The 20,910-nt window shown below is 42.4% G+C and overlaps 1 protein-coding gene across 8 annotated transcripts in view; it reads left to right on the top strand.

Annotated features, from left to right (window-relative positions):
- The window catches only part of rufy3 (RUN and FYVE domain containing 3), a 64,922-nt gene extending 46,832 nt beyond the window's left edge, over nt 1-18,090 (top strand). For 4 of the 8 annotated variants that reach the window (XM_042332255.1, XM_042332259.1, XM_007891964.2 and 1 more), the window contains 9 exons: nt 1,537-1,647; nt 4,444-4,611; nt 5,610-5,707; nt 11,863-11,982; nt 12,649-12,760; nt 13,933-14,018; nt 15,535-15,562; nt 15,662-15,754; nt 16,682-18,090. In XM_042332255.1, the coding sequence (XP_042188189.1) occupies nt 1,537-1,647; nt 4,444-4,611; nt 5,610-5,707; nt 11,863-11,982; nt 12,649-12,760; nt 13,933-14,018; nt 15,535-15,562; nt 15,662-15,754; nt 16,682-16,825 (960 nt within the window). In that variant the 3' untranslated portion in view covers nt 16,826-18,090. Of the gene's footprint in view, nt 1-1,536; nt 1,648-4,443; nt 4,612-5,609; nt 5,708-8,658; nt 9,708-11,862; nt 11,983-12,648; nt 12,761-13,932; nt 14,019-15,534; nt 15,563-15,661; nt 15,755-16,681 lie in introns of those variants that run through there. The other 4 variants (XM_042332274.1, XM_007891967.2, XM_007891968.2 and 1 more) reach the window with 2 other exon arrangements.
- The last annotated feature ends 2,820 nt before the right edge of the window (nt 18,091-20,910 follow it).

Genomic DNA, 20,910 nt, shown 5'->3' with positions numbered 1-20,910 from the left:
TGCCCTTCATGTGGGGTAGCATCTCAGAACGCTTAAGGAAAGGAAAAATATATTTGTAATACAACTGCACTGACCCCTTAGTGCATCCTGCTTCTATTACTGTAATACCTGGGACCACCTCTCCCTTGACACTAACCATTAATCCCATTGGATAAATTTAGGCTTGAGCCTGGAGGATACTAATGCAGGAAGAAACACTTTTCAGGTTCAATCTTAAAGTGAGAACTTCAAATAATAGCAACAGGGCTGAATAATACAGATACATTATTTTCTTCAAGTTATTTTTATTGGAAGTACTTTTCACATAAAGTACTCCCATTAAACTTTATTTTCCCTTGAAAGCAAAAATCTTAGTTTTATGGATTAATTGTCCAGCATGATACACCACCTAGTGGTAAAATAAAGATTAGCATCCAAGTTCCCTCACATGTCAAGTTCCTGGTTGGGTTAGCAGGAGATTGAAGGAGAAGAATCAAGTGTCCAGGCATGCCAGCCACTGTCACAAGAGGGATTTGGATGCGGAAGACCTTTTGGCCTATTTCCTCTCAACCTTCCAGAATACCAATCCTGCTGTCATCCATTACAGCAACAAGGTGTTTCCTAAATGAGTCAATTGTCCTGGGCTCAACCATTTTTCTGGATGACTTGCATCAGTAGTTGATTATCCTCTTTGTAAAGAAATCCTTTGTGGTGTTTGACCAAAACTAGCCTTTCACACCCTAGAACCCGCATCCTCATGAGCTACGCTGCCTTAGGGTATCTGAAAAATTCAAAGTTTATGTTTTTTCTATCTGTAAAATGTAACCTCTGTTGTGTTTGAGAACCTTAGTCATCATTATGGTTCGTCATTTTTTTAAATTTCACTCTGATCTGTCTGGCATTGAAATTTCTGCCATCTGGAAATCTTAAGAGGTCTCTCTGCTTTAGAACAATTGAACCTGAGGAATAAACCATAAAAATCATTAGAGTCTAAAAGGCTTTTACCCAGAGCTGTTGCTATGATGATTTGGAAGTTTCTGCACTCTGAGCTACTCGATATTTCTTTTTAATCTTCATTACCTTAGTTAATAGTAGAGATTTTTGCAATGGACCCATTAAAATGGACCCATAAGTTTTNAATCCACAAAATAAAAACCTGTGAATATTTTTTCTGAAGTCTATATTTTGTATCGAAACGGGAGATTATCTAGAGGGAATTGACCCTCTCCCCTCCCAAAAAAAGGGAAAATTCAGTAAAAATTGGGATATATATTGGAACTTTGAAAAGTAACTCAAGAAAGCAAACCAATTGCATACAATTCCTGGAAACCACTACCAACCATAATGCAAAACACATTCCTAGAAAACGACATCACGCACCATATCCTGGATGCTTTATTACAGGGTTGGCCTGTATATTGGTAATCAAAAAAACTGGCCCTTGTCCAGCATCTGAGGCATGGCAGATTGCATTACCCAACTCTGTGGATAGAGATAAACTGGACTCGAGACATCTTATGCCAGGAATCATGTGTGAATTGTTTTTCCTTTCTGTAGGTGTCTAAGCAAGATGGAAATGCAGAGGGCAATTTCCACAGACAGTCCCACCAGGATGATATGTACAATGAGGCCCGGAAACAGCTCAAAGAAGAAACTCAGCTAAGACTAGTAAGTTACATGTGAACTCTTCTGGTAGAATAATACAATAATAATGATAATGAATTTGTGGCTGCACATAATGAAAATGTGTGCACGCTCTCTTTGGAGGGACGCATCATGCTTACCTAATTGCAGAAAGTGTTAGGTGCAGGTTGGCAAAAGCCAAGGCCTGGGGTTCCCCAGAGTGTGCGTTGGGGTACTGTTAGAGTCTAACCAGCTAAAACCACATAGCTTGCAATTGATAGCACTGTCTGGGAAGCTTTTCCCGCTGTTTATCCAGGTAGGACCTGTTAACCCTGGCTTGCAGGGTTAACAGGAGCTGAATGGGAGGATTCCCTGCCCCCAGTGACTGGTTTGCTCTTCAAATCCTGCCGATGAGCCAGGCTGGCTGTGCTGCCATCAGCCGTGCCCTCGCCCACCTGGCTCAGGAACTGGAGTACCGAGACTACCTCGATTCCGACAATCCGTTGCCAAACATGTCACCTTGGAGCCAGTTCAGCACCAAGAAAATCCTGCTTACCTCCCCAGTACCCCCCAATAAGATTAGTATGTTCGTCTTTCCAAAAGTGATGTCTGACATTATACCTTTTCATTCTTACCACTTTCTGAAATGCTCAGGCCATGGGCTTGACCTGAAATTATTGAAGATGCAAAGAATACAATGAATTCATTTTCCATTATAGATAAGCAAACTGACTCTGATTCACAAGTTTAGTTTCGACCAGCAATTTTCTTTCTCAGACGTTCACTGAAAAAATCAACTGGACACCTTGATCTACCATGAAATACTGTAATTCAATACTCGAATTCAAGATCCTCATCCTCACCTACAAGGCCATTCACGGCCTTGCTCCCTCCTACCTCTCTGACCTATTATCCGCCTACTTACCTTCCCGTACCCTCCGTTCCTCTGGCTCCGGTCTGCTCCACATCCCCCACCCCAACCGCCCTACCATCGGTGGCCGGGCCTTCAACCTCTCAGCCCCTAGGCTCTGGAACTCTATCCCCCAGTGCCTTCGCCGCCTCTACCCTTTCCTCCTTCAAGGCCGGTCTCAAGACCTTTCTCTTTGACCGTGCCTTCAGCTCCCCTCTCGACTCTCTACCCCCTCCTCGCTCCCTCGCTTCCCTCCCCTCACCCTGACCATTTCCCCCTCTGCTCGGGTCCTGACCCAACTGTACAGCGCCTTGGGACGTCCTCCCGACGTGAAAGGCGCTCTATAAATGGAACCTTGTTGTTGTCGTTGTAAGAAGCAAAACTTTTTGGGGAGTCAGCCAGGTGTCTGACACATGCGGAAACCCATCACCATGCTTAAAAGCATCCAAACCAAACTGAGAATTCCATGCATCCCACCTACACATGGAAATCCCAGAGATAGATTGTTGGAATGGAATGCACAATGTCTCCCTGGAGGATACATTCCTGCTTACATAATTCAGGAAAGTATTAGGCGCAGGTTGGCAAGAAGCAAAACTGAATTCTGAAAGTATAGCACGGCAGTTGGAAAGCCAATTCAGTCCAGCATTCTCTACAGTAAGTGCCATAACCTTGTATCTAGATCAGGGTGGTCCAACCTTTTGGCTGCTGCGGGCCGGATTCTCTATTTGAGAAAGGACCGCGGGCCACATAAGCAATATTTTGTGTTTCCCTTCCAAAAACATAACAACATTTACCACAGCACCATTTTCATGTTGGAAGGACATCTTGACACTGTCAGCTGGGCAGCTGTGCTGGGGGTGGGAGCCGAGAGAGGTGGGAAGGGGAGGGTAAAAGATGACCAAAAGCGTGGTCAACAAATTAGGTCTTGAAGTGGCTTGAAAGAGGAGAGTTGGAGGGACTCCAGGAATGGAACTCTAGAGAGTGGGGGCAAATGGCGATGGTGGAATTGCCAGATCGGGAGGTCGTGGGGTTGTGCAGATGGAATGAAGGACGTAGAAGAGTTTTTTACTGGGAAAAGAGGGAGCTTGCTGTGAGGAAACTGCACGGCATGTCACTCAGTGTCTGTCCTCGTCCCCCACGGTGACCAAGGGTGGCTCTGATTGTCTGTCCTGACAGTGAACCATGAAACATTGCCCTCAATTCTGCTCCTTCTCTCTGCTCTCTCTTTTTATTTCTGTCTCCCCCTCTCCCTCATGCTCACTCTCCCTCAATCACTCTCTCAACCCCCTTTTTCTCACACACACTCTTCTCTCACGCACTCTCTCTCTCAATTGCACCCTCTCACATTCTCTCTTCCCTCTCACACTTCACCTCCTCCCCTCTCAATCACTCTCTCCCCTCTCTCTCTCTCTCTCTCTCTCTCTATCTCTCTTTCTCCCCCCCCTCTCTCCCTCTCTCTCTCCCCCCCTCTCTCCCCCTTCTCTCTCCCCCCCCTCTCTCCCCACCTCCCTGCCCCTCTCCCCCCTCCCCCCTCTCTCTCCCCACCTCTCTCACCCCCTTCTCTCTCCACCCCGTTCCCCCTTGCCTCCTCTTCCCCTTCCCCCCTCTTCCCTCCACTCTTAATCCCTCTCTTTCTCAATCAATACCTACAGTGGCAGGAGATGGTGGTTGTTTGATTGGTAAGAGGCGCGCTTGCCTTCCTGACAGACTGCAGTAAAGGGTCTCCGAACTGCGCCTCCCAACCACCGGCTCCTGCTGCTACCCTGGGAGGACATTCTCCAGGGAGGGAGCGAGCAGAAGTTGAAATGGTGGAAATGATCTCGGGCTGGATAAGATCACCTGCCAGGCCAGATGCGGCCCACAGGCTGCCAGTTTGACCACACTGATCTAGATGATGAGTTTATGATTTGCCTCTTTCTGTGGTTTAGGATGTTGAGAAAGAGTTGGAGCTGCAGATTGGTATGAAGCAGGAAATGGAGCTGGCCATGAAAATGCTGGAGAAGGACATCTGTGAGAAGCAAGATGTTCTTGTAACGCTTAGACACCAGTTGGATGATGTTCGGTCTCTCAAACATGATCTGTCCCAAAAGGTTCAGGTGAGGATAGGAACGGGAACAAACACTTTGGCTGCAGTATCTTAAAAATTGTCAGCTTGGCTCCATTGGTAGCACTCGCGTCTCTGAGTTAGAAGGGAATGCGTTAAAACTCCATGTCAGCCTCATAGTCTACTGATCACTCAAGCTAGCTTTGTTTTCTAATGCATCTTTTTAATGTGATTTCAATCGAAATGTGGTACACCACTCATTCAAAGAATCTTTGGTAATGCTGTTTATCAGATGTGCCACAAAATTAAGTTTGTCTGCTGTTAGCCATGAAGTTTCTCCCATTACCAATCCTTTTCTCCAGTATATCATCTTAAAAAATATATAAAAAGAAGAAGAACATATTGACATTTGAGATCTCCAGGGAGCGGTGACTCGCCTTGGTTGACTTAAGTGATGTGCTTGTTTAGTGTAAAAAGCATTTCAATAACTTCCCTTCCTTTTCACTCGGTTATCATTATCTGAGCAAAGCACTATTTGTGGTTATCTGACCCTAGCTTACTGTTTCTTTGCAGGAGAAGCAGATTTTTTAAAAGGTTTTCTTCCTAATTTTTATCTTCTAACTTTTTCTCCTCCTGAAGTTTTTCTTTCTTTTCCTACTACTGGGATATTGATCGACACATGCCTGATGCCTTCTGGCATCTTGCCTAAGATTACAAATATTCAGCTGAGAGTTTCGATTGTGTTAAATTTGATTGTGATTTGACCTCTCTCAAGCCCAGTCCTGTCTGAACATGTGCACCTAGCAGCAGGCATCTGTGGATAGTGATTTGGAGTTGGAATCCTTGTTGATTTCCTCCTCCCTAAAACAGTTGAGCTGATGCGGATGGCTGTCCCCAGCTAAAATCGGCTTACTCAAGCGCAGACATAGGGTACAAACCTGTGACTTTCCCCACTGAATGACTTGGTGCCTTTACCTGGTGAGCCCTCTATTATATTTGATTATTACAGCATCTCTTGGTAAACACAGCATTTTCTTTCACTCCTTATAGGGTTCTGATAGTGTGGTCAGACAGAAGAATGAAATCATTGCTCGTTTGGAAGAGAAGACTAACCAGATGGGTTCTACCATTAAGCAACTGGAGCAAAGGTAAAATAACTAAATGTACATATATGAAGTCCTTCTAGCAGTGCAGGATGCATGGCAGATGGCGTTTTGTGCAAAACACTAACAGCATGGTTCCATATTCCTACTTATTCTTGACTAAATATTTACTCGGGTGCTGAGCTGAAGTGGTTGTGTGAATATAACCTGGTTTGATAACGTGCTATCTTCAATTTTTAAAACAAAAGTGCTGAGTGAAATAGTCCTATGGCTGGAAGGTGTGACCATTTGCTGAGTATTTTTCTGAAAAAAATTGATTCTATTTATTTTCTCTCCTATCCCCACCCCTGATGGGTGAGGAAGGGAGAGAAAATAAACAGAATCAATTTTTGATTCTGTGGGGCTGATGGGAGAACTAGTGCTTGGTGTGTGTGAGTGGCCTGAATTGACTTTCACACTCTTGTTCCCCATTTCCCTATCGTCATTGTGACCCACATGTTGTCTCCCCCGACGATCCAACACAAATTTACATGTATACAGCGTCTTTCACAATGGAAGAACATCCCAATACACTTGACAGTGTTGGCTGGGCGCCCAAGCTGGAGGTGCGGGATGGGGAAGGGAAATGTGACTGAAGGCGGGATCAAACAGGTTATATCTTAATGGACCTTGAACAAGATGAGAGAGGGAATGCGTCTTAAGCATCATTTCTTATGGATGGAGTTCCAGAGAGTGGAGCAGAATGGCTGAAAGCCTACCCGCTGTCGATGGGGTGGATAGGGTAGGGGATACGAAGCATCCTCGCTGAATGAAGGTAGTGGCCAGGTCAGTAGGGTTAAAAAATCTTAACGATAGGGGAAACCTACGCAGATTGTCACAGAACAATCTCCTACTGTGTGAAATGCTGCTATGCACTCATGTGCAGATACCCTGAATTAAATAAACTTTTCAATTGCATAAAGTTATGCAACTTTCATCGTAGGAAAACTATGCTACATTGAGCGCATGCCTTTGGCAGCAGTGTAGCAAATTTCTCAAAGCAACCCAAAAAGATGTAGGAAGCACAAGAGAGGTTCAGATGAAGAAAGCCCCTCAGCCTATTTGATCTTATCTTTCCGGCCAATCTATCAAGTTGTTTCTTAACTGAGTCCAATGTCCTGGCCTGAACTAACTTTCCTGGTTGCCGGTTCCAGTTTTTCATTACCTGCTTTGTAATGAAAACAATAATGCCCCAAACAAACTTTTTTTGTACAGTCACTACACTTCACAATGAATCCTATGAAGCACTTCCTCCTGACGTAAAAGGTGAAAGATTTTTTGGTTTCAACATGCATTTATAGAGCAGCTTTAACATAAAAGAAGACATCAAAACACTTGACAAATGTAGTGGTGGACACCAAGCAGGCAAATAAGATATGAAATGATGTTGACTAAGGCATGGTCAAATGATATGTTTTTAGAAGAATTCTGAAGATGGAGAGAGGAGTAGCAAGGCAAAGTGTTTTTTGGAAAAGAGTTTAAGTGGACAGGGGCATAATGCAGACAATATGCAGGCGGGTCTGAACTAAAGCCTGGAATTTCTTATAATTTAAGACCTTTAAGACCATTATCTAACAATTTAAGATCATGCTGAGTTTTGTAAAATTCTTATATTCAGTATTGATTTGAAAGGTATTTTGCATTCTGAGGATTTCAGACCTCTGCACCATGAGTCATTTTTGGCCTCTAAATCACAATGACTTTTTGTAAACCGTGTCCTATATATCACATTTAACTTTTGCTGACAAGTATCTGTCCTTGGAGAAACACGTGAATGGAGCCACAGGAAGGGTATCGTATCTTGTGTGGTTCTTTTAAGAGTTGCAGATGAAAACAAATGCTATCAAGTGTGAACTGGCAAGTTGGTTTGGGCTCCAGCTAGCCTCTGGAAAGTAACTGATCCTATTCATCCAAGGTCCGTTGCCTTCATAGCTGTGGTCCTTGTTCGTGTTAATTACTAACTGTAAGCATCTTTCACTGGTACAGATCATATGGAGCTGTTTTCCATTTCACACTCAAACCATTGTGCAACAATTGAAATGCAAATTGGGTAAACTTGCTGGGATGGTGCTAATCTGAAAATATTCTGTAAAAAAACAAAGTAGATGTTTCGCTGGTGAAAGGGTGGTCGTACAGTATGTGCAGAGTTCTAAGTCCTGCAATAAACAAGGGGGCTCAACATTACAAAATGTTGTGCACCAGTGCTTCAGATGCCTGCATATTGCTTTTTTACCAGTGTGCGTTAATGAATTTGCATGATTTGTATCTTCACTTTATATCCCTGGGTTCAACCACAACTTCCTTTTACAGTATCAAAGGAGAAGAGGGATGGGGGAGGATTACGTTTAGTGGTGAAAGCATCACCAGCTGGGTTAACGTCCAGCATCAAATTATTTTGCTGGTTTTGCCCAATTAATAACGGACACTCGTTTAGTAGGTCACTGAAATTTGTGCTTCAAGTATTTCATTAGAAAATAAAAAAGATATTCATGCAGACGCATTTATTTTCTGTCTCCATCAGTCAGTGTTCTTGACTCTCCACCTCCCTCCAGACCCAATTTCCTTGCCCCCCGTCACCACCCCCCAGGTCCTTGCCTCTGATTTCTCCCTTATATGGGTGAGGATTTGGCTACATGTGAAGCAGGTGAGAAAGGGAAGGTTCTGTACTATCAGACAACCATCCGAGGCACTTGTCCTTACAAACGCCACCTGGAAGCCAGCACTGTGGAGGCACTTGATAATGTCGAGCCCAAATTCATGATGAAAAGTTTTATATGTACTATTGAAGTAACATTTTTTTTTCTTCCAACCTACAACTCCAGACGTATTAATGAAACTGCTGTTTCCTCTCTTCCCTCTCTCTTCGTATACCTTTCCTTATTTTTCATCATCTTCCTTCCTCTTCGGTTTTACGATGTCCTCGTTCCTCTCACCCCTACCTCCCTCCAATCCCAAAGTGAAAGTGATGTGGTGAAACTGGCTAGGAACCTAAACCTTGCAGCTGGAAAACTTGTGCAGAAGCACTAGGCATCGAGGGTCAAGCTACCCGACCAGTCTGGCATCAATTTTATTAATGGAAAATCTGATAAAGCTATGGTTACAGTTTGCAGTGTGAAACATATATTTTTAAATATTCAATTAAAAGTCGACTAAGAAAGTTGATGATGATTCTAGTATTTGAATAATTCATGTTTCACGTAGAGTTTTTTGGGGGCACCATTTCTATGATTTTCTTGGTTGGTTTATTTTCTACTGGTATGGTCCCAAATGCCTTTGTTTTGTTAGTTGTGTTGCATTGAATAGTTTGTCTTCACCAAAAAGGCTGGCTTTAAAACCCCTTGCTATATGGTGAATAAAGTAGCCCAAAGTGTAAGATGTCACTGGTGTTGCAGTGCATGCCCTTGCCCTTTAGTCTATGATTAAACAAAACCTTAAACAAAGGAAGACATTGTAAACAAATATGTACAGTGGAGCCCTGTTATTATTGTACCTTCTACCCAATATTTTTCTATGATTTATAAATTTTCACTTGCTCCCATCCATTCGGAAGGGTTGCTTTTGTTCTTCTGCTACCAATTTATTTAGATCTGGAAATACTGTGCACCAAATTGATTGATTCCTTTCTCGACTCTTGCACATTCTTAAAGGATCGTGGAACATGCAGAGTTGTCAGATTCCATAACAAACCATCATAGGGGACAGCTTTTGAGACTTTGGGTTTGGGATGATTGAAGCTAGGAGCCCCACAAACCCAATTCAGATTTTATTGTGTTTCAAAGAGGCAGGCCCGCAAAGATCAGCTAAATTTCACTGAAAGTTATACACCAATCTACCTGAAATTAAGTTCCACATCTTTCCCAGACAATTGCCCTTGTCCTTATGTTGAGTGCCATATGATAAAACGCATGGGGAAGGGTGGGTGGAAATCAGCAATATGATGTCCATACAATGAGATTGGCAATACAATACAAAATTACATTTCACGTCAGGAGGATGCCCCAAGGTGCTGAACAGTCAGGGATTAGGACCTGAGCGGGGGTGGGGAGGGTTGGGATCAGGGAGGGTGGAGGGCAGAGAGCGTAGGAGGATGGCCGAAGGTACGGTCGAAGAGGAGGGTCTTGAAACGCGCCTTGAAGGAGGCAACGGAGGGAGCAAGGTGAAGGGAATGTGGGATGGATTTCCAGAGGATGGGGGAGAGAGGCTGAAGGCCCAACTGCCAATGGTGGGGTGGGCCAGTCGGGGGACATGGAACAGGCCGGAGCCTGCTGAGCGGATAGAGCGGACAGGTTGATAAGGGGTTAGCAGGTTGGAGAGGTAGGAGGGCGCAAGGCCATGGAGGGCCTTTGAGGTGAGGACGAGGATTTTGAACTCAGTCCTCTGAGGGATGGGGAGCCGGGCGAGGGTGGGTGTGATTGGGTCACAGAGTCTGGTGTGGGAGAGGACACGAGCTGCAGTTCTGGATAATCTGCAGCTTGTGGAAGGAAGGGTTGGGAAGCTTGCAATTATATAATACTTTTCACGAGGAGAACATCTTAGCAATTTACATGGACAGTCGAAAGGGTGGGAAGAAGGGTTTAGGGAGAATGTGACTGAAGGCACAGTCAAAGAGGTAGATTTATCAGAGATTTGAAGGAATGAGAGAGGGTGTGAGGTAAAGGGATTTTAGAGAGAATTCCAGGGAATGAGGGCAAAGTGGCTGAAAACTTGATGAGTCAGAAGGTGTGAGTGACATATAAATTGCCTTGAGTTTGCAGAGCAAAGGTTGTGGGCAGTGGAATGGGACTGGAGGAGGTTGTAGAGATAGCGTGTGGAAGGATTTGGAGGTTAACGTAAGGATCTTGAAGTCGATCTGCTGGGAGACAGGGAGATATTGGAGCCTGGTGAAGATGAGGATGACGGGCATGAGGAGCCTACAGTAGCAACAAAATTACATTTATATAGCGCCTTTCACATCGGGAGGACGTCCCAAAGTGCTGGACAATCAGTGTTTTGAACCCGAGCTGGGGTTTGGGACGGGAGGGTGGAGGGCAGGGTGGGAAGGAGGGTAAGCGAAGGCAAGGTCGAAGAGGAGGGTCTTGAGATGGGTCTTTAAGTTGGCAAGGGAGGGGGCGAGGCAGAGGGACTAGTTCAGGAGAGGCAGAGGAACAACAATCGGGGAATCTGCCATTGTTGAGCAGTTATGGAGACTTATGGAGGCTTCTCTTATATGCAAGGAGAAAAAAAAACTGATGAACTGGGTAATCACTCCAGGATCAGGTTGTTCACACACTTCTGTTCCATGGGGTGAATGATGTATTTCACAATAGGGCAAGGGATTAGTTGGTCATTGAGGTTCTTTGAAAAGTTGTAATATTAAACATTTTAATAAAAATATAATTTTGAATGGTTTGGCATTTCAGAGTTGACTTGGGCTACAACCACTGATGATAGGTTTGTTTCACTGTCTTTGTTTTTGTGAACCAAAAGCTGCCATGTTTCTGCACCCCCAACCCCCCCACCCCCACCTCTCCCCGTACAGTACTGAAAATTGAATTTTGTAATGCTCAAATATTTTGAGGGGTAATTTTGTTGTGAAAGTTCAGGACCTGAAGTGCTTCTGTGAACCAACTATTATTATTATAAACTCCTGGGTGTTCAACATGATATTCTATTTAAAGTGATGGACTGATGCCAAACCAGGTTTAATCTGCCGTAGGAGACCCAGGACAAAGTAGCATATGTGAAATTTTAATTGTGAACTGGATACGATTAAAGATTGGCTTTAAACAAAAACTGATTGTCTTGTAATTAGAAATACAGAAGTCAATTGTGCAGCCAATGCCTGCTTTAACACTATGCTGTCTGTGCATTTTTTAAAGAAAATAAATAGTTTGAATGTTTAATGCTATGGTCTTGAGAGTTGTAAGAGAGTTCTTTCCAGTGCACAGTACATTTTGCTGAAAAAATGTCAACAGTGAGTTTTGTTATAACCATATCATTATTGTGACTTGTAGTAATAGCACAAAATAAAGCACTTGAGAAAACCAATCCCTCTGCCTGGATCCCCTTTTCTTCTCGAGTCCATCATGCTTTTGTTTCAGTTTCATTGAGTTATTTTTGTTTAAACTTTCCCCTCCACCATGGCTTTTGTTTTACCACACATTCGTCTGGCTCAAATCCAGATTGCGACAGGTGGGGGAAAACTGGCATTCAGCTGAGGACGCCAATCGGCACTTCAAGCAGGAGTTTGGTGATAAGATTGAGAGCCTACAACTACAGGTGGAGCAACTGACAAAGGAGCGGTAGGTGTCTGCACCCACTCTGCTGGGGTAGGGGTGGAAACTGGATAAATGCCAGAAGATCAGGCTATTTTGCAATTGGCTGCCATGTTTCGCTTCAAAAATATACAGTCAATTCAATTTGTAGTATTTTCTGTGAAAAGCTTTGAAACATCTCAAGGACGTTATAAGGCGCTGTATCAAATGCAAGAATTATTACTGTTATATAGTTTTCAGCACAGACTTGTTCTAACACAGGTTTCAAGCCAGAGCGATGTTTTGAATCTTAGCCTCGGCTGGCACTCAATGCTCACCCATGCCATGCTTGTTGTAATTTGTAAGATGGCTAGCAAGAGTTCAATCAAGAACAGATGAGTGGGACTTTCTACTTTCCTGTGAAAATCCTGATTAGTCATACAGTAGAAATTATGATCCTAGGAACATCCACCATCCTGACTAAAATAGGAATAGCAGTAGAATTTATGCAACATGTAAGACTTGTGTACAATTTCATATGGAAAACAAATAGAATTTCAGAAAGAATACTGTATCCAAATGCAGAACTAGACAAAGTGCAAACAATTTTAGATTGTTTTTGCATCTGTATAAGCTTGGCCCAGTAAAATTTAACAAGTTCATGGTATTATTGAAAATTGGATCCGTCTCTCTGCCTGATCACACTGCTCTTAGTTCCCAGTGGGAAATGGTTTTGAAGGAACGAAAACAGAACTTGCACAACGATCCCCATCGAGACAAGAATACAGGAGCACATTATCCGAAGCTTGTCGTAGATATGAAGAAGGTAAATAAAGAATTATCTGTATATCAAAAAACAATATTGAAATATTAAAATATGGTTGGTTCGAAATGGGTCAATCAAAATCTGAAAGAAATGGGCTATTGATTCAGATGATCACTTTTAAAGCTGATTGACTTGTTGAATTCCAACATTTTCTATTTCTGTTGTAGATTTCTGCAATGTTTTTAATTTAAGTTTTTAATGCAAAGGGGATGACTGATCTTGCAAATGCAGCATGACTTGATAATCTGCTAATATATTTGAACTTTTGTACACTTTTTTAATTTATGTTTCTCAACTGACTTTAGACCAAGAGTCAAAGTCAAAACATCCTGTGCCCTACATGGTCTACATATTAATAGTCCATCTGATACATTTGATATCATTTAATGTAAGGTTGAATGGCTTCTTCAGTACCAAATGTATGAACCTATTGAATTACTGTTAAATATGGAGTTGAAATGACCTGCTTTGGTTATGATGAAACCTAAGAAATCTTTGCATTTGTGTCTTTGATCATCTAATTTGGGCGACTGACTTGGGTCAGGTGTCAGCCTGGCTGAGTTGCTAGCATTCTTGTCTTTGAGCCAGAAGGTTGTGGGTTCAAGCTTGCGACAGCACTTTTAATTCATCTATGCTGACATTCGAATGTAATTGTCAGAGGTGCCGTCCTTTGGATGAGACTGAGGTCCTATCTGCCTGTTCAGGTGGACATTCATTAAAGATTCCATGTCACTATTTGAAAAGAGAAGGAAATTTATCCTGTACAACAATTCCCCAAATAAAACTGATCATTCACTTCATGGCTGTTTGCTGGACAATGGGAATTTTGTTCGCAAATTCGCTAACGAGTTTGTCTACAAAGACGCAGTCACTAAACTTCACAGTAAAATCCTGTGAAGCAGTTTGAGACTTGATAAGGCGCTAAATCAAATCCAAGGTTTATTATTTGTCATGTTTGTTAAGTAGCCCAATTGGCTACCAATCACCTAAACTCAATGTCTATCACTGTTATAGGTAAGCTATATGGTACATTGTTAACTTTTATGATTTGTAATGTCCCAGTAGATGTTTGTGGCATTTTCACATGCAAGTAATTAATGTGCAATGCAATTTCTCCCATGAATGCTGTCAACTAATTAGAGTTCTTGTTTTTTGGGGGGGTCATTTGGCAGGAATTACAACAGCTCCAAGAAGAAAATGCTAAATTACGGAAAGGACCAGAATGTAAACCTCCAAATGTAAGCCCACACCAATGCAGGTATTGTAATAGATATTGCCTTTTCCCATTAGCAGCCACCTTGAAAGCCTGTGTTTTGCAGATTGAGGGTGTGAATTCCATTTCACTGGAAACTGGGTGGGGAACTTCCCAAATTAATTTCTGTACGATTTGCATCCAAGAGAGACCTTTATTTGTCAGACTTGGCTGAAATTTGACGCTGGGGTCAAATTTGCAAACGTTATTATTTATCTTACCCAACACTTTGGGGCGTTTTCCTGACATGAAAGGTGCTATATAAATGAAATTTGTTGCTATAATAATCCTTGCATTTGATATAGCGCTTTTCACATCTTCTCAAGAAGCGTCTCAAAGCGCTTCATAGAATATACTGTAAAATGAATTGACTGTATAATTTGATGCTATCAAGTTGAGTGGGCACAAGGCACACAATTTTCTGTCCCTCCACACCATTTCTCAATGGTGAAGTCAGAGAAGTTAGGTTATCAAGTATTCAATGGCTAGTTCAGTGGAAATATAGACTTTGGAGTAACAAGAATATCGAGATTGGATCCAGCTAATTTGTAATGTGCAAGTTTGAAGTTGAACGCTACAGATCCAGCTTCTCTGATTTCACTATTCAAATTAGTAGCACTCTTGCATCTGAGTCAGAAGGCTGTGGGTTCAATCCTCACGCTGGGACTTGGAATCACATAGTCTAAGTTGACACTCCAAACCAATGCGGCGGTGTGCTGACTTGTGCTGAATTTTTGTGAGTGCAGTTTGTTAATGAAAGTTTTGAATCATTGTGGTATGTGAACTTCCAAAATTCAAGTTTCTATTTTCTCTCCCAAAACAAAAACATGGGCCGAAATGCCTTCAAATCCTCAATCGTGCCAGTTCACAGTAAAATAGATGGGCCAATATTAATCACCACCACCATCCTACATCAGTCTAGCTGCTTGGAGAGAGTGTGAACACCTGTTGGCACTATTATCTCTTGATCACTGATATCTAAATGAAAACTAACATATAGTTGGTCTGGAGAATGACTTTGCATTATGATTGTTCCAATGTTCTTCAAATTTACCCTTTGTCCCCTCTTAAGAAATTGGAATAAAGAAGGTTGAGGGGTGACCTACTAAACATTTTTAAAATTATGAGGTATTTTGATGGAGTCGATAGGGAGAAATTATTTCCACAGGTTGGTGAGTTAGTGACTAGAGGGCATCAATTTAAGATAGATAGTAAAATGACCAAATTGAGAGAATTATTTTCTCACACAGTGGTTAGGATATAGAATGCCCTGCCAAGAGCAGGGATTGAGGCAGAATTAGCTTTCAAAGGGTAGATAATTACCTGAAAAGGAGTCAGCCTTAGGGGTGTGGGGAAATGACAGGTTATGGGGACTAAAAAGATTCCTCTTTGAGCCTGCACAGACACAATGGGCAAATGGTCTTGCATAATGCTATATGTTAATGTTGAACTGCTTTCAGAGAATGAAGTTCAAGCACACAAAAAATGAGTAATTTTGCATTTTGTTTTTGTGCATTTTTAGATCTGCTGAAGAAATCAAAGTAGAAATGGTCAGTAAAACAGTTTCCTGTGTTTTATTTAAATGTGGATTTATAATTGGGGATTGCATAAATGCCACAATCTGTCTACTGTTACCATGTGTTTCACAGGAATCTGATCAGTCATTGGAAAGCAGTGAGAATACAGCAGTGAATATAGTTTGCAATCTCTGCCAAGACGAAGCCTCTGTCACAAAGCCCAAGGTATGATAGAGATAAATGCTTAGAGCATGGTGAGCTTTATAAGTGACCAATCATAGAGCATGGAATACCTTTACTAACTGCATCTCAACTATTTCATGTTTTTAATCTCGTGTTCAGAGTTCTAACTGGTTGTAGTTCTTTGGTTCAGTGAATTTTTAAAAAATCAATAAAGGTTTAGGAATTGAAAACTTAGTAAGAGGCTGTTTTGTTCATATGGGGATATCACAATGTGAGTTTGCAGAATAAATGCTGATTTTATTAGCACTATTTACAATTTGATGCAATCTATTATAAATTATATTTCTTATTCTACATGTGGTACAAACTTATTGCAAATCAAAATCTGTATCATTGTTCCATGGGGTCTTTCAGGAGAGAAAATAAGTTGGTGTTATTATCTGCTTATAGATATACAAACCCTGACTGAAGTAATTTCAAGTGACAACTCGGTCTTTAAAACTTACCCACAGATTAAATCTCCAAAATGTTACCACCTGAGCATTAAAAATTAATATGTGTTGGTGTCTATTTAATATAGTGTTTGGAGTATTCTAAAATATTTTCCCCAGTCTCATTTATTTTGGACTTCTGCCATCTGTGAAGAGCTCAAATGGATTTGTGTATCAATAATAACAACTTGGATTTATATAGTGCCTGTCACAGATTGCTTCACAGCAAGCTATTCAATATTAAACTCTGTGTTTAGGATCCCTGGGTAAAGGTGGTTGTTGACTTCTAGACCATTGCCACCTAAACATGGAGCTCTATGGACATCTTATGCAATCTAGTCGTTCATTAACTTGTTCAAAGAAATCCAATTGGAGCTGAAGTTCAGTTTTCAAACCAGAAATATTAATTACAGAGGTATTTGTTTCTTATTTTAGGCTCACAGTGGAAAAACTGGTTTGTTGATTTACTTTCTTACAGAATCGATGCCACAACTGTCAGGAGATGTTTTGCAATACATGTAGCGCCAATGAGTTGCCACTTCCATCCTCAATCAAGCCTGAACGTGTGTGTAATCCTTGTCACACACTGTTATTGGAGCAGTATTCCACAACTCCACCCTGAGACAGACTGGAACTACCTGACCAGTGAACCATCCATTTATTATGCTGTGAAGCATTTTGAAAAAAACAGTGAATACCTCTTATTGCCTTTGATTGTATGAAAGAATGTGAAACTGCACAATGTTTCCAAAAATGCACACTTTTTAAAAGTATTCCTTAACATCTTGTATTAAAGGGACTTGAGCCTCCACTCCTTCATATTCGATGTAAGGTTGTACTTTCAACAAGACAATCTTTTAGCACACCAATTATTGTATGTTATTAGTAACAGAAGTAAAAGTGCATGCCATTGCCTTACTTGGCAACAAAAGTATGTTTCTGTACAGCCCTCCGAAAAGGCTCTAAATATGCTGTTGGAATCTATAGCAGTCTTTTGAAATCAGAAATGTTTTATAAAATGTTGTATTGCATAGGTAAGTATTCAATTCTTGAGGTGAGGTTGAATTAAAATAGTGTTTTAAAAGTAAGGTTAAACAATTTCACATCACACGGGACTCCCTGCACCCTAAAATCCAGGCATATTGCACTGAACTGCACATTTTAAGGCTGGGATAATCTTTGCTTCTGCAGTGAATCAAACATTTAACATTCAGTAACTGGATCTTATTGGGACTTTTTAACTTAATTGTAAGACAGGATTTTTTTTCACAGACCTCAATCGATTGTGGACTGAAGGAAGCAGAGCTACTGGAAAATTAAGCACAGGCCACGTATTTTTGTCACTCATGTCTATCACTGTAGATTTAAATGAGCCAATTTCAGGGTTATTTCTATAACACAGTTTGTGCGACAATAAATGAGTTAAAATCTATGGTTCAAAATGGACCAAGAGCACAAGGCATTTTTAGGGTAAATGTTTTACTGTTTTTGTTTGTTGTGGATCATTACTGTTTAAATGTGTGCCTTACGTCAATTGAATTTTCATGTTTGTCATTGATTTCGCAGGACTTTATATCATTATTCATTATCTTTACCTAACCAGGTTCAGAATATATTTTTCCTGATTCATTTGCACAAGCATTGTTAATAGGCTTTTCAATGAAATATTTTGACAATTTTTTTTAAAACAGGAGATTATTTCAGTTTGGTCTATAATTTCAGATCAACTGATGCATCGTACTGTGGCCCAGAATGAGATTGTTTTGTGAAGCTGAGCTTCCTGTGGGCCTGGTATAGATCAATGTCTGGGTTGACTAGATTGTAACTTAAGATGTATTTGTTTGTATCTGTTATACCATTTGAATAAAAAAATGTCATGCAAACAAACTGTAGTGATGCAAGGAAAAATTTGTTTATTAAAAAAAAATCTACCAGTAATTGACCTGGCTGAAATTGGGCTAAGCGTTTTAACACAAGTAAACACTTATGAGGAAAAGGTGTGGGTGGTGCTTACAACTACTAGGATCAAACAAATGTGGTTCATCCTGACTGTGCTCATTTCCTTGGCACTTGCTATGAATTTGGAGCATTTCCTACACATTGGAGCTGGGCTTTTATAGTTGTCCATACATTTCAAGCTTAGATTAGAATCAGTGCGTTTACCTTGGAGATCACAATGCTCCCGAACATCAGTTACTTGCATCCCCATCACACCTGTCTTCACCAGGCTCCACTGTTTCCCAGGGAATCAACTTCCAAGACCCTTCCAAGTCACTCTCCTGTGACCTTCTCCAACAACACTCTCCTGCCCATCCCCTCTGCTTCAAACTGCACACCTGAAACATTATACTGTGCTGCAAGGAACAGTTCTACTACAACAACAACTTGGATTTATATAGCGCCCTCCACGCCAGACGGCGCCTCAGAGCGCTTTACAGTAACGGATCCCAGGACCGAGCCAGGGGGAGGGGGAGGAAGGTGACCAAAGGCATGGTTGAAAAGAAAGGTCTTTAGCAGAGAACTGAAAATGGGAAGGGAGGGAGCGAGACGAAGGGAGTGAGTAAGGCAGTTCCAGAGCCTCGGGGCATAGTGGCTGAAGGCACGGATGCTGAGGGTGGAGCGGAGGACTCGGGGGATGAGGAGGAGGCCAGACCTGGAGGAACAAAGGCAACGGGTACTGTTTTGAGGAGAGAGGAGGTCAGAGAGGTAGGGGGGTGCAGAGGAGTGCAGGGACTTGAATACAAGGGTGAGGATCTTGAAGTTGATCCTCTCTGGGACAGGCAGCCAGTGCAGTCTGGCAAGGACTGGGGTGATCGGGGAGCGGAGTTTGGTGCGGGTGAGAATGCGGGCGGCAGAATTTTGAATGATTGGGATTTTATGGATGGTAGTGGATGGGAGACCGGCGAGGAGGGTGTTAGAGTAGTCCAGCCGAGAGGTGACAAAGGCATGGACCAGGGTTTCAGCAGCTTTTGGGAAGAGGTATTGTCGGAAACAGGCGATGCGTTGGAGGTGGTAGAAGGCGATGCTGGTGAGGGACCGGATGTGGGGAGGAAGGATAATTGGGGGTCGAACCTGACGCCTAAGTTGCGTACGGGTTCGGAGAGTTTTACGGGGAGGTCGGGTAGGTGGAGGAGGTGAGAGCCATGAGATTTTAGACGTTGACGAGAGCCAAAGAGTATGGCTTCCATCTTGTCAACGTTCAGCTAAAGGAAGTTTGCGCTCATCCAGTCCCTGAGATCTGACAGGCAGGCTGACAGAACATCAGGGGACTGGGGGTCGCAAAGAGAGGTGGAAAAATAGAGTTGGGTGTCGTCCGCATACATGTGGAAACGTGCCCCATGTCTGTGGATGACATCCCCGAGAGGGAACATATAGATCAGAAAGAGGAGGGGGCCAAGCATGGATCCTTGGGGTACCCCACAGGTAACCGGGTGAGAGCGGGAGGAGAAGCCGTTTGTGCAGATGTACTGCTGGCGGTTTGTGAGGTCGGACTCGAACCAGGCGAGGTGAGGTGGATGACAGAGGAAAGGCGGTGGAGGAGGATGGCGTGATCGACTGTCGAACACCGCGGAGAGGTCCAGGAGGACAAGGAGGTCGCAAAGTTGATCCCATGGGAGGAGTGAGTGCCTCAATGGCTGTCTGATGAAGACATGCAGACTTTCATTTCAGAATCACAATTTGGTTGGTTGGATGACATGCAAAGATCCATCACCAAGCGTGAACATTCAAACCAGACAGAGAGCCCCACCTACACATGGAAAATTCTGCTGGTCTGGAACAGAAAGTCCATCGTCTCTGCAGAGATGCACACTGATTACTTAATTCTGGAACGTATCAGGTACGGGTGAGAGCCAATGAGCCAATGCTGGAGTGCTGCTGGAATTTAAACCTGTAAAACTGGATAGCAAACCATTGCAAACACTATCCTGCAAAATTCTTCCGTTTCTCCAGCTAAGAACTCCACCCCCACCCATTAATTCTTTGCCTTGCAGGGTTAATAGAAGCCAAGTAGGGATACTAGTGGTTGGCCTGTTCCTCCAGACTGGCCTGGCAGTGCTTCTGAGCTCTACACTCGCCTGGCTCAGAAACCAGAGTACGAAAACTGCCACAGAAGCTTGACTCAATTCCAATCGCCCCTCAGCCCCACATAGAAGCCATTTACCTCCTCATCAAGTTAGTCAGAAATCATCAAGGCATCTTGATTAGTACAATTTAGCGTGAAATAGGTGACAGCACTGTCGATATCTTCATGTATAGTTTAAATACACTCACCTTCCCATTTTGCAATTGCTTATCCCTGCATATCAATCAGGGTAGACACCAAGCTCTGAATAGAGGAGATTCCTATCCTTGCACCACACATTGGCAAATTTTGTGGAGTTTTCAGAGCTTCTTCCTACCTTTTACAAAGTATGTGGGTCTCTTGCAGGAGGAAGTTTGCCACTTGAAGATTTTATAAATTATATCTAATTCAGGTTGAAAATCAATACAGATATAGAACACAAGCACAATCTTCTTATGTGGAATCACACTACTATTTAGTCTTCATACTTGGGAGTTCATGTTCAGCAAGTATCTGCAAACACTGACAAAAGACCAAACATAACAAGTTAGTTGCATTAACTTGCTGGTCTGCAGAGTGTTAACAGGCAGATCATAGCCCACTCAATCTAATGCCTCATGGGAAGGACATCGGTCTAGTCACAG

Source organism: Callorhinchus milii, unplaced genomic scaffold (genome assembly GCF_018977255.1).
Source record: "Callorhinchus milii isolate IMCB2004 unplaced genomic scaffold, IMCB_Cmil_1.0 Scaffold1, whole genome shotgun sequence".
NCBI lineage: Eukaryota > Metazoa > Chordata > Chondrichthyes > Chimaeriformes > Callorhinchidae > Callorhinchus > Callorhinchus milii.
Note: the sequence above shows the minus strand (reverse complement) of the source record. Positions and strands in the feature narration are given on the sequence as shown.